Below are 14516 nucleotides of genomic sequence, written 5' to 3' on the forward strand. Positions count from 1 at the left end.
TTTGTTTTTGACAGCAGCAATCAGCTTGTGTAATAGTAGCAGCGCAAGTGTCAGATTTCATCCCAGTGACTTACACGTTGGCTTAAAGTTTGAACTTCCTGTTATGGACAAGTTATACTGGTTTGCCTTTTTACTGGCAACAGCTGATTGTAGCAATTTCCGGTAACTTGTGTCTTAAAGAGCAACTGACACAACAGACTTGATTATTGTGTGTGTATATACACACTGTGTATTGTATATGTGTGCTAAGATTGAAGGAAAGGGTAAATGTATTTTGATTAAACTCCTGATATAAACAGTTGAGAAATATGGCATAGAGATGGAGAGATAAAGAGATGAATAGAAAAAGAAGGCATGCACTTGACTCCTTGAACAGGTACTGAAACATGGCAGTGATACAACGCTGCTCCAACTCTAAACAGACTAGTTGTCTGTTTTATTGATAACATTTCCATTTACCAACCTCAGTTGATCCATTACCTTGACTCTTTGCAAGGAAACAGAATTAGATTTTATAACTTTTATCATCTGGGCCTTACAAGTCATGCCAAGGTATTACAGTGTTTCATGGTTGTCATTCCAGCACAAGGCGGTGCCTCCAGAAGTCTTGTGAAATAATTTCCAGGTAAGTTACTGACTTCTTTCACAAGCTTTGAGGACAACTGACTCTGTTAGGATTTCATTGGTGAGTACTCTCAATAAATATAATAAATTTGTCAAGATGCATGGGTTAATATACTGTTAAACTGTTTAAAATTGCCATTGACATATTAAAGTTAGTATTATCATTGTATAGTTTTATTTACGTTGTATTCTGGGAACTGAATTGAAATATTTACTTATGTTGAAGTCATTTCAGTTTGTGTTACACTTATGTGTATTGATAGTTCATGTCTGCCAACCAAACTGTATAAAATCTAAATATATCAGTATTACACTTTTCACATCTGTGCTGTTACTGTTCTATCATAGCACAAAAAATGTGCAGTTGTTCTGCTCTAAGAGCTAGATCTTAATCAATCACCTTGACGGTCGATAGATACAAGATGTTTAATCAGATAAAATAAGTGCCTTCAGTGATATGGTAGAGAACAAAACATAATATCAATAGACCTTAAAGTTCATGCCTGCGCCATGTATTTGAAAAGGTGTATTTTAACCCAAACCATGATCACTTCCTAAACCTTATCCAAGTATTTTTTCCCTAAATCCTAAACAAAAGCAAAATATTTGAAAAAGTAATGGTTCTACACGGTACTCGACCCCCAGTCTCTTGAATGAAAGTCTAGCTGTGTTTACTCTCAAAAAAAAAAAAAGAAAAATGAGTTTTTTAAATCTTGTGACAACTTCATGATCTGCCATGAGACTGGGCTGCCTTTCAAATGCTTCTTGTACATTGTTATTCCAGGGACATAAAAACATTGATTACATTTCGGGACTTTATGTGCAGTCATTCCTGCTTTACAGGATCACATGTGATGACTGTTCACTTCCTGATGAATGCTAAAGAGATCGGTACATGCGTCAAAAAGGTTCTACATAAACTATTGGCTCAACTGTAGGTTGAAGAAAATGATGTGACGGCTCAGTTTCATTGTTCAACATCTATACTGAATTACTGCAGCTAGAAAAGTATGCAGTAAATTATACGTTTTTGCATTTAGTGTAGTTTTCAGAGATTTTATGTCACTTTATAGTTAAAGGTTAAAGTCAGCTAATGCTTTGTAAACATTTAGATATTGATCTAGATATTAATCAATATCAAGTCACGTCTATATATGCTATGCTGACTTCAGGGATTCTAGATTTCAATCAGTAGTACCAGGCCAATTCTCCATTTGGCCAGTTGCATAACTTAAGTGTGCCACGTTGGGTTTTTAACTTTTACTTCTTTTATAAATCTGGCTAAAAAAACAACCGATTTCCACTACAGTAGGATGTATACACAATTCAACCTTTTGCCATTTTATTTAGCCTGTATAATATCAAATTCTACCATTGTGTACATTATAGAATCCATAAAAATGTTAATATTACCTCCTCATAGCTGTTGTGCATGCATGTTTCTACCAAGAGAAACGGGTCAGCAAGCATGTTAGATATCAGTGCAAAGCTAACTTTCTGTACAAGATGGCTGTATTGTGTGTATTATCCGTAGTACCACCTGTAGCTCACTAGATGGAGGCAAAACACCATGTATGACATTTAGGTACGTGGATCAGATTCTGTCAGGCAAGTCACCATGTGGTGCATAGTTGATGGAGAATCATGTGGATAAACTATAAAGGTTCAAAGGTAATAAAAACAATATCAGTACTTTCTGAATTAAAAAATATTGTACAGAGATCATTGGGTGGAAGGGGTTAAAGAGTTTTCTCACTTTTGTTGTTTGGGTTCGGACTTTTTCAGTAAACATTGCAATGTGCCACAATGTTCCAGGCATATGAATGAATTGTTGCGGCCCGAGGAAAACATAATGGATGAATTGGAGAATCCATTATAAAAAGCATTGCTTGTGGGGAAAGAAATCTTATTTCATGTGTGTCTTTGCCTTGTAACGTTTTGTGTGTTCTTTCCTTAAACCCCGCAGACACCAACGGTTTCTCCAAGTGAAATTTTCCTTGAGGTGAAAATATGGGAGCAACTGCAGCACGTGGTGAGTTTAGTAGAAGGGCATTAAGGCGTAAAAACAATACAAACAACTTATCTGAGATAAAACTGAGACAGACTATGTAACACACCTAAAGCTTAATTCCTTTCACGCTACAGTCATCTACCAAGAATGTCACCTTGCAGGTATTTGATCAGAATGTGGTTCAGTCAAGGTTTAACCAGGCAGAAGTTAAAGACATTTAATAACTCAATTTCTGACAAAAAACATTGAGGACAACAATTAAAGTGAGTTAACTGAAATCTGTGATATTTAATTTTAATACTGATTCTGTTTTTCTACAGCATCTGAACTCAGGATTGTAATGTTTGGAAAGAATCAACATGAAAAGGCATCACTAAGTAAATTTATCACAGGGAAAAAGGATTTAGAAACCTCTAAAATATCGAAGAAATCTATTGCCCAGGGAGAATGGAGGAAAATACCTGTATCAGTACTCAATACAGCCGACGTCTTTAGCCTGTCTCTAGAAAAACTGACGCATGAAATAAAAATGTGTGCTGTTAGTTGTCCCCCTGGACCAAATGTCCTGCTGCTGGTAGTGGAACCTTCTGACTTCACTGAGAATGACAGACAAAAAATTAAGCTCATTATGAGTTTCTTTGAACAAGACGCTTTTAAATATTCAATGGTCATCACAACAAAAGAAGACAGTGGAGAGAATCTCTCAGTGAACCAACTCATCCGAGACTGCAGACAAAGACAGCACAGAATCAACTTTGATGAAAACCATCAGTCTGACTACGATCATCAAGAATTGATGACACAAATGGAAAACATAGTGAGTGAAAATAGGGGACAACACTTAACATTTACTGAAAAGGCTGGTCCTATCCTGGAGCTGGAAAATGCAAAACGCTCTCTAAATCTGCTACTGTGTGGGAGACATGATGCCTTGAAAACCTCAGCAGCTAATGCCATTGTGGGTGGAGGAAAGTTTGGTCCACCTGCTGATTCATCAGAGTGTATTAAGACAGAGGTGTGTGGTCTTCAGGTTTCCCTGGTGGAGCTTCCTGCTTTGTATGGAAAACCTAAGGATGAAGCAATGAGGGAATCCTACAGCTGTGTCTCCCCTTGTGAACCTGAGGGTATCCACGCCTTCATGCTGGTCCTACCTTTGGACTGTCCAACTGATGATGACGACAAGAAAGAGCTGGAGACCATCCAGAACATTTTTGGGCACAGAGTCGATGACTTCACCATTATTCTTTTCATTGTGGAGGACAAACCTACCTATACAGCAGCCATGAAGCTACTACGTGAAAACAGAGACATCCAAACGCTTTGTCAGAGCTGTGGGGAACGATATGTTGTCTTCAACATCAAAGACAAGCAGCAAGTCTCTGAGGTGTTGCATGCAATGGAAACAATGAGAGGGATTGGATCCAGAGGCTACACGAAAGATATATTTCCCAAACCCAAACCGGTTACAAGAAGCAAATCTTTCTCAGCGGGATCAAATTCAAACTATCAGAATAGAGAAAGTTCTGGGATGGTGCCGATCAGTGAGTGCCCCAGAACGGATCAGAATAGTGAGTCCCCCAAGATGGTCCAGACTAGTGAGACCCCCAGGACTGTGCAGAACAGTGAGATCCTCAGGATAGTGGTGATTGGGAAGACTGGCAGCGGAAAGAGCGCCACTGCAAACACTATTTTGGGAAAAGAGTTATTTCAGTCCAAAGCCAGCATGAAGTCAGTGACCAGATTTTGCAGGAAAGAAGAGAGTGAGATTGATGGGCGGCCAGTTGCTGTGGTCGACACGCCTGGTTTGTTTGACACGACTCTGTCCAACAGTGAAGTGAAACAAGAGCTTGTGAAGTGCATCACCATGTTGGCTCCTGGACCTCATGTGTTCTTACTTGTGGTCCAGATCGGCCGCTTTACGCCACAAGAAAAAGACACTGTGGCTCTGATCAAGACGTTCTTTGGCAAGAGGTCAGAGGAGTTCAGCATTGTAATATTCACGAGAGGAGATGATCTTAAAAACCAAACTATTGAGAGTTACATTGAAGAAGACAGTGAAGACTATGTCAAAAAACTGATCACTGAATGTGGAGGTAGATACCATGTCTTCAATAACAACGAGCAGAACAATCGTTCTCAAGTCAGCCAGCTGCTGAACAAGATTGAGTCGATGGTTAGGAAAAATGGCGGTGGCTACTACACCTCCGAGATGTTCCAGGAGGCGGAGGCTGCTATTCAAAAGGAAATGAAGAAGATAATGCAGAAGAAGGAAGAAGAGATACAGAGACAAAAGGAGGAACTTGAACGAAAACATGAGGAAAAAATACAAAAGGAGAAGCAAAAACTAGACCAAGAAAGAGCAGAAAGAGAGAAAGCACTCAAAGAAAAGGAGGAAGTCTTTAACAAAGAGATGGAAAAGAAGGAAAGGACAGAGGAAAAACGAGCACAAGAGCAAAGAGAGAGGGAACGTCAAGAAGAAATTCAGCGGAAGGAGTGGGACCAAAGAGAGAAGCAAAGTAAATCTAAATCATTAAAAAAAACTGCAGGCACAAAGTTGATGGAGAACGAAGACGACATACAAAAAGAACGTGAAGCCTGGGAGAAAGAACGAAAAGAATGGTGGGAGAAACGACTAAAAGAAGATCAACAGAAACAAGAGGAGGAGCTAGCCCGACTGAAAAAGCTCAGAGAAGAGTACGAGCAGGAAAGAAATGAATATGAACGCAGGAAAAAGGAAGAAGATCGAATCAGAAGAGAACAGGAGGAAAAAGAATGGAGAGAATTACAAGAAAACTTTCAAAAGAAAGTTGAGGATATGAATAAGAAAAACAAAGAGGAGGCCAGAAAGCAAGCAGAGGAGTTCAACGAATTCAAAGACAAATATACGACGGATTTTGCAACTCTGGTCGAGAAGCATGAAAAGGAAGTGGAGGACATGAAGCAGCAGCAACAGAAGAACAACGAATGCATGATTAAACATCTGAGCGTGAACAGGGCGTTTCAAAAAGACATCGATCAGCTGAAGAAAAGACAAGAACAAGAAATGAACGACCTATTACAAACCGGTCCAGCTCAAGACCAAATCGACTTACTTAAGAAAGCACACGACGCACAAATAAACGACTGGATACAGAAACATGTCAAGATGGCCACACAGGGGAAAAGCTGCTGCATTTTATGACAAGTTGAAATAAAGTGGTTGTTAGTTAAGCTTAACTTAGCAGTGATGGTGATGAATGAACAGAAAGTGAAACCAGCAACTTAACTGATAGACAGGGAGTTGGGAGCCCTACTGATTTTGTCAACAAACATAAGAGAGATAGACGAACTCAACAGCCCCACAAGGGGGTTAGATAAAGATAGTTGGGTATCAGTGTTTTTATGTGTAAGTGCATGTGAGGTGCTTGTGTATTTTTTGTGTAACTGTATTAATCTGGTCTGTCGAGTCACAGCAGTCAAAGACATTTCTGTCTTGTGATCTGATATTATATCACTAGTATCAGTGCAGTTTCATGTTGAGTGATGGCCTCAGATAGAAGATTGTGTCGTGCGTGTGGGAGTATGAGGGCATCAAGTTCATAACATATTACATCTGCTACTGAATAAAAATCACCTGAAATAAAAAATTTAGAAAGCAGGATGAAGATCGAAAGAGAGAGAGGGTGAGACTAGAGTTACTGCTTGCTTTGATTGATTGTTTGACCAGTAAAGTTCGCACTTATTTTTCATATAGAATTTCAGGCTGTTGATAAAATGTTTTGTAAAAGGATAGTTCATTAAATGTGAACCCTGCCATAATGTACTGCTTTGCACTAAAACAAGTTATTTATAGATAATAGTGCCGTTATGTTACTGGTCCAGTGCGCTTGAGATCAAATTAGGCTGAATGTGGCCCCTGAACTAAAATGAGTTTGACACCCCTGGTTAACGTCCATCCATTTGAGCTATGCACAAAAATATGTATATTACAGGTCACAGTAATATTTGACCATAATAATGTAAATTAATCCATGTGAACATTGCGCAAAATTTCAAGAAATCAGAAAATTACCACAAACCCCAGCTGTCCAAATAAAGAAAAAGATACATGTGAAACAGATTGTAGTTCCCACATCTAAATGCACAAATAAGTTTTGTACCATCACGTAAACATAACGAACCAGTTACTCTGGTTTTTGTGTGCATACATGTATCTAGCTTTTTTGATTCGTTGGATTTCTTGGTAATGGAAGATATAACTGTGAAGAAAAATTAAATACACTCCCACAAAACAAGCCTATGACTCTAATCACTGGGTGATTTTTTTTTTTATAAGCTTTTGTGATATTTCACCTTTCACCTGTGTGACTCGAGTTGTGGACACACGTGTGCAGAATGCAGACAGCAATCTGAAATCTTGATAAGGTTTTTACAAGCCAGAGAATCTTGATTTCTGAGGACACCAACAAGTTTCTTAGAACATTATTAAAGTTTCTGAGGCTGAGATGTTATTCACATGCCAACACATATACAGTATACTTGAAAAACCAAGTGCATTTAAGAGTCTCATTCTTTCAAGACACATTTAAAGGTAGATTCAGGTGTTCCTGAGAAAAACTGAAGACATTTATACTCAACAAACACAAACTCTTTCAGTGATCCATGAGAGGCTCTATGCCCCAATTTCACAGACATGCATTGGCAAAAGCAACAACGCCAATAGAAGATTACACGCTGGGTGATTTTTAATAATCTATTGTGACATTTCTTTCACCTGTGTGAAATGACTCGAGTTGTGGACACACCTGTGCAAAACACAGACAGCGATCAGAAACCGTGATAAGGTTTTTACAAGCCAGACAATCTTGATTTCTGAGGACACCAACAGGTTTCAACGCAACGCAACAACGGCAATAGAAGAGAGCAAACGACGACACAGCAAGTATCGTACCCTAGGTTTGCTAGGAATAGAGTTGGAAAGCTGTAGTTTCAGTTGCTGCTAAAGCAAAGATAACATGAGCCAGGAAACCGGCTCTGGACAGCGATCCTTCACAACTGTCCTACTAAACCTAACAACAACAGTACATCTTGAAAAAACTCTCCGAGATCCATGTCCCCTTCTTGGACTTTAGCATGTTGGCATTACCCATATCTACTGTCTACCTTCTTTTCTTTTGTCTATTGAGATTCTCTTAAGTGCACACTGCCTCTTTCCTCACATTTGCATTCTGTTAGATAGAGTGATAAAGTGAGATGCTACACATGATGGTATCGTAACATCTGCCATGAGAAGTGTGTCAGACAGACAGTCACTCAAATATAACCATTTATCTAAAATCATACCTGAACAGGGCCCTGCTGCATTTCCCAAACTACAGGTGAATTATTAGCGGGTTAACTTTGGAACTTAAAATCAATCCTGTCTTTGCTCTGTTTATTAATATTTTGTCTTGGGGGGGGGGGTTCTGGGAGTTCTTCAGTGGACTGCGACGTAAAACCTACAACAGCTACTTTCAGTTACTCTATTTTAACTCACATAAAATTATGTGGACCCCACGAACATTAGGAATTTACGGCTCACCTGCATGACACAACAGACAATTAAAGAGCAAACCATCTGATGATCATGTGGGCAAAGAACATTGTAGTGACTTGAGGTAAAGCACCAGCACACAACATCTTAGTGACTACTGACTAGATTAAGATCTAAAGATAAAACAAGGGGGGATTATATATGGTGGGTCTGTATTAAGTCTGGAAGAAAGTACATCTATCTATAAATCAAGAAGCGTCTGTGTGTCTGTCTGTCTGTCTGTCTGTCTGTCTGTGGCACGCATATCTCGCGAACCGTTGGCCCGGTTGATTTGAAACTGGGCAGGTGCCTCGCTACGGGCACGAAGATGTGCACTGCTAAGTTTGACGTTGATTGGATAAGAAATGTAAAATATATCGGTAAAATAGGTTTTCTCCGCTCTAACTGATGACAGTTCTAAATTATTGCGCTGGCTCAAACGCTAGATGGTAACCATGGCAACGGAGAGTCAACGTTATTTTACAGTTTATTCATCGCAACAGCAAGACAGACAAAACATGAGTGATTTTATCATCTATCTATAAATCAAGAATTACTTTTAACTTATTTGGTGAGTTTGTGTGTGTGTGTGTGTGTGTGTGTGTGTGTGTGTGTGTCTGTCTGTGGCACGCATATCTCGCGAACCGTTGGCCCGATTGATTTGAAACTGGGCAGGTGTCTCGCTACGGGCACGAAGATGTTTACCAAAACCAGCCAACACAAAGACAGCTTCTTTCCCCAAGCAGTCACTCTGTTGAACACTATTTATTTATTTGTAAATGTACATAGGCTACTGTATTTCTGATTCTGATTCTACATTTGTATTTTGTATGTTACTATGTGTATATACAATTAAAACCACCAGTAAAAACACTACAATTAATGTCTTTGTGGGGAGGAGACATGGGTCACGACAATGGTCACAACTGAAAAATCTTCTTCAGCTCCCACTATAGGAATACATACTTCCGACCGGCACTGCACTAGTGTATGTAAAGGAAGAAAAAGAGAAAGAAAGAACATTGCTAATTTGGCATTTTGCTGACAGTAATATTGATCCTAATAATAGTCATGAAAACAATGATAATGGTGATGGAAATGGTGGTAAGTAGTATAGTAATATATGATATAATAGTGTTCAATAATACAGTATTTGTGTAATATAATAACGACGGATTAGTTAAGTACTGGTAGCTACTGACAAACAAGTGTATAAAATTAAAAATAAAATCAGGTAAAAGGGTTTAAGGACCATCGAGGCTTTGTTATGAGACTGAACATCTCGTATTCCTTCTAAAAACAGCCTCCAGCCCCTGAGGAGGGAGCCTGTTTATAAGAAACCTGTCAGTCATATTGTAATTTGTAGAGACACAGGGAGGATAGTGACATGCTCCCACTCCCCCTCAATGCTTTCTACTCCTAGAGGTGCCACAGAGTGACTCTGCTCGTAGAAACAGCAGAAAAACTTGTTCTCGTTGTTGTTACTACTTGTTTGCTTGCTCTTGTGCCAGCAACCGACTTGCATTATATTTTCTGACAGATGACGCAGGCGTTTACTGATACAGTCTTTGGACAGAGTCTTTATGCCAAGTTGCCACCAAGCATAAAGAATGCTAGGAATGCTGGGTAATTTATCAGTGACTCAATCAACTATAGATAGCTGATGCATTGTCGTCAGACATGTATGGGGCACCACCTCCTAATGCAGTTTATAAAAGGGTCAACTCTCAGATGCAGTGATTCAGAGTGGATTATATATATGGGCCTTCATCTGGTGAGTACACTCCATAGAAAAATAATACAACAAATATACATAATCTATCCATGTGTTTGAAAAGAAAACTGTATCCTTGATTTAACAGCGATTGTTTTTATATAATAATCAGGTGCGTGACAGCAGTGCAAGCTAGGTAAGAAACATCTAAACACTATTCATGTCTAACACTCAAGGAAAAGTTTGTCATTTGTCTCTCATCTACTCGAGCATTGCCACGGCTGTTAGAATATCCTGATGCTGTATTGCCAGTGACATTTTACCTCCACATAAAATCGCCAGGTTGAATTACATGTGTCCCTATATTTGGATTATCGTTCTGCCACTCATGATAAAACTGGAATAAGTCGTCTGGTGTTCTTCAATCCAACAGACAACAAGTTTATCATCACAGTGACATTATGGCGGCAGCACATGGTGAGTCGTTTATATGAGAATGCAAGAAATAATCCTGATAGTCAGTATTAACACAAGAATTAAAAACCAACGGGAATAGAGAATATGAGTCAACTTCATTGAGGCTGGAATTTTAAGGTTGTTATAAATAAGAAGAAACAAATATTTAATAATCTGTTGATTTTCTGAGAAGCTGATTCATCCCTTTCTGTAAATATGATCATAATGACATATTTTAAGATATGTATGAATGGAAATTTTTTAATGATACTGTTCAACAAAACATTTATTCGGGTTAAGGAACATATTGTTTACTATATTCTGTCTGATTTATTGCATTATTCATCTGCTAAAGGTTGATTTAACCCACTTAGAGCGTAATGTTAACAGAAATCTTTGTGGTTTAGTTTTATTGGCATATACGTGCAGAAACAAAACGCTTACAACTTATAAATGGAAACCAGTGTTGCCATTAGCATCTGTTTTGGAGAGTCTTTGTTGAGTTCTTCTCTGAAAAACAACCATCAACCAACACATCACACAAAACTATTAATTAAAATACAGATATGTCAGTTTCTAAACTATTTTACTACACTAAAACTAATTTTATCATTGGTTCTAAATTTGTGCTATTTCCACAATAATTTCCCTTTAGTTTCTGTGCCTTTGCTTTTGTCGAGCTCTTCCCTGTCGACTTTTTAAATCAAATCAACGAGTGCTCTCAAACTCAGAGCTTCTATCATGCTTTAGATCTCCTTCACACATCAACTAATCTTGTTGCAAAGTCTCACTAGATTTGTCACGTGAAACCAGTCTTGGGAGATTTCCAACGAGAGGATGCAGGAAATGTCATATATTTATTAACATTTAACGATGAATCAAGGTCAATTTGAAACGGAAAATAGAAAAAAATTAAACCCAGCCCGAGTATGGACGTAAGCTTGTTGCAATTTGTTACATTCAAATCTACGCAAAATGTAAATAAACAGTTTTATGCTTGAATGACATAAATGCATAAAGGATTTTATTACTGAGCTCAAGTCATTGGAAATAACGCTATAATACTTTTTCATTGTTTTACAGCATCTGAACTGCGGATTGTGCTGTTTGGAAAGAGTCAGAATAAAAAGACAATACTGACCAACTTCATCACACAGAAAAATCTTTTAATAGATACTCTTTCTCATCTTCCCATAATATCCTCACACACTACAGTTAGTGAAGGAACCTGGTGGCAAACACAGGTGAAAGTAGTGAACACATCAGACGTCTTCAGTCTGTCCGGTGATAAAGTGAGACATGAGATGAAGAAGTGCGTGGCTCTTTGCCCCCCGGGACCAAATGTTCTGGTGCTGTTAGTGAAGCCTTCTGAGTTCACTGAAGAGGACAGAAAAAAATTTAAGTTCATCCTGAGTTTCTTTGGTCAAGATGCTTTTCAGTACTCAATGGTCATGTTGCCACACACTGAGGAGGTGAGGAATTCAGCCGTGGCTCAACTGATGCACGAGTGCAGAATTTGTCACAGAATCAATGTTGACAGAAAAGACCTCTCAAAAGATGATCGTAGAGTGCTCTTTGAAAAGATGGAGAAGATCGTGAGCGACAACAAAGGAAGGCATCTAAGCTGCACTGGAGGAGGTGCCCCCATGGCAGGACCGACAACTTTCAAACCTCCTCTCAACCTTGTGGTGTGTGGGAAATTTGGAGTCTGGAAGACTTCTGCAGTCAACTCCATTCTTGGAAATCGCAGGTCTGGTCCACCTGCTGAAGCATCAGAATGCGTTAAGAACGAGGTGGAGGTGGCCGGTCGTTTAGTGTCCTTGGTTGAGATGCCTGCCTTGTATGGAAACCCCCCCGAGGCAGTACAGAAGCATACATCTAGGTGTATCTCCCTGTGGAATCCTGAGGGCGTCCATGCATTCATCCTGGTCCTACCTGTGGGTCCCCTCGGTAGTAAAGACAAGGGAGAGTTAGAAAGCATCCAGAAAGCATTCGGCTCTCGAGTCAAAGACTTCACCATGATTCTGTTCACGGTAGAGTCAGATCCTACAGATCCAGATATTGTTAACTTTGTAAAGGAAAGTAAAACCATGCAGGAGCTCTGCCAGAGCTGTGGAGGACGCTACCTCATCTTCAACATCAAAGACAACCAGCAGGTCTCTGAGGTGTTGCATATCGTGGAAGATATGACAGCTTTAGGATCCAAGTGCTTCACAAATCAAATGACTATCAAGCCTCGAAAAAGTATAAGACAAAAACCTGAAACAAGTGTGGCAGCAGGTGATAAAACTCAGAGCAGAGAGTCACTCAGAATGGTGATGATTGGGAAGACTGGCTGTGGAAAGAGTGCAACTGGAAACACCATTCTGGGCAAAAAATCTTTTCACTCCAAACCCTCCATGAAGTCAGTGACAGAGATTTGTTTTAAAGAGATGGGAGAGGTTGACGGGCGGCTGGTGGCGGTGGTCGACACGCCTGGTTTGTACGACACAACTCTGTCCAACGATCAAGTGAAGCTGGAGCTTGTGAAATGCATCAGCTTGCTGTCTCCTGGACCTCACGTGTTCTTACTGGTGGTGCAGATCGGTCGCTTTACAAAAGAGGAGAAAGACACAGTCCAGCTGATCGAGGAGTTTTTTGGCAAAAAGGCAAAAAACTTCATCATCGTTGTATTCACCAGAGGAGATGATCTTCAAGGTGAAACGATTGAGAGTTACATCAAAGAATCCGGCGATGACTTTGTCAAAACTCTGATTGATGACTGCGGAGGAAGATACCATGTCTTCAATAACAAAGATAAAGACAATCGTGCACAGATCACACAGCTTTTAGACAAAGTAGAAACAATGGTGAAAAAAAATGGGGGCGGCTGCTACACATCGGAGATGTTCCAAGAAGCCGAGCAAGCCATACAAAAGGAAGTGAAGAGGATCCTGAAAGTAAAAGACGAGGAGATGCAGAAAGAGAAGGAGGAAGTCGAGAGAAAACACCAAGAAGAAGTTGAAGCAAAGAAGAAAAAAATTGAAGAAGAAAGAGCAGAGAGAGACAAAGCCCTAAAGGAAAAGGAAGAGCACATTAACCAAGAGCAGGAGAAAAGGAAGAAAGAAGAAGAAAAGAGAGAAAAGGAGGACAGTGATCGGATAAAACAAGAAGAGTATCTGCGGATGCAATGGGAACAAAAACTTGAAGCTCTGGAAAAGAAAATAAGATCTGAATCTGAAAAAAACGTATCTGCTGACAGAAAGTTGATGCTACACAGAGAAGAGATGAGACAAGAACGAGAGGCTTGGGAGAACGAGCGCAAACAGTGGTGGGAAAAACGCCGTCAAGAAGATCAGCGGAGACAAGAGGAGGCGCAAGAACAGCTTAGAAGGCTCAAAGAAGAATACGAGCAGGAAAGAAACGAATATGAACACAAACGAAAACAAGAGGATCGAATCAGAAGAGAACAGGAGGAAAGAGAGTGGAGAGAAATACAGAAAAACTATGAGAAAAGAGAGGAGGAGATGAAGAAGAAAAATGCAGAGGAGGCCAGAAAGCAAGCTGAAGAGTTCAATGACTTCAGACAGAAGTATAGCATGGACTTTGCAGCTCTGACTGAAAAGCATAACAAGGAAATGGAGGACATGAGGGAAAAGCAACAGAAAAAGAACGACCTCATACTTCAACATCTGCTGATGAACAAAGCCTTGAAGAGAGAATTTGACAGATTGCAGAAAAAACATGAAGAAGAGATGACTCTGCTCATGGAGAATGTTTCTCAAGAGAATGTGGATCTTCTGGAAGAACACGTCCTCAAATTAGAGAATGCACATAAGGAAGAAGTCAGTACTTGGATAGAAGAACATGCAGAGAAAGCCGCAGCAGATAAGTCCTGCAGCATTTTATGAGCTGCTGTCTTCGTTCTGAATGAACAGCTGCATGGCTTCACAACATGCAACTGAGATCGCTCTTGGTTTTAAAGTTACATACATAAAGATAAATACATTAAGATTTCACTTTTTCTTTTCCTACTGATCTTCTGTAGTTTTATCATATACAGTAGTTTAATTACTGTATATGATTCAAGGTATTTTGTTCAACTGATATTTACACATTTACTCTTGTAACCCATGAACTGCCAACTAAAAGCATGAAGAGACGTTAGCTAAACATAGAAA

The 14516-nt window shown here is 39.5% G+C and overlaps 2 protein-coding genes across 2 annotated transcripts in view; one reads left to right on the top strand and one right to left on the bottom strand.

Moving 5' to 3' along the window:
- The window catches only part of prdm6 (PR domain containing 6), a gene marked incomplete at its 5' end in the record, with an annotated part of 88116 nt that overhangs the window by 35175 nt on the left and 38425 nt on the right, over positions 1 to 14516 (bottom strand). The window lies entirely within an intron of this gene.
- On the top strand, positions 86 to 14246 carry LOC311493151 (uncharacterized protein; the record flags this gene model as incomplete). The annotated part of the gene is made up of 4 exons (XM_084551713.1): positions 86 to 685; positions 2591 to 2656; positions 2956 to 5805; positions 11398 to 14246. The coding sequence occupies exons 2-4, from the start codon at positions 2635 to 2637 to the stop codon at positions 14244 to 14246; spliced, it is 5721 nt and encodes a 1906-aa protein (XP_084407839.1). The 5' UTR covers positions 86 to 685; positions 2591 to 2634.

The sequence above is a fragment of the Chelon labrosus genome (genome assembly GCF_963514085.1).
Source record: "Chelon labrosus genome assembly, chromosome: 9".
Lineage (NCBI taxonomy): Eukaryota > Metazoa > Chordata > Actinopteri > Mugiliformes > Mugilidae > Chelon > Chelon labrosus.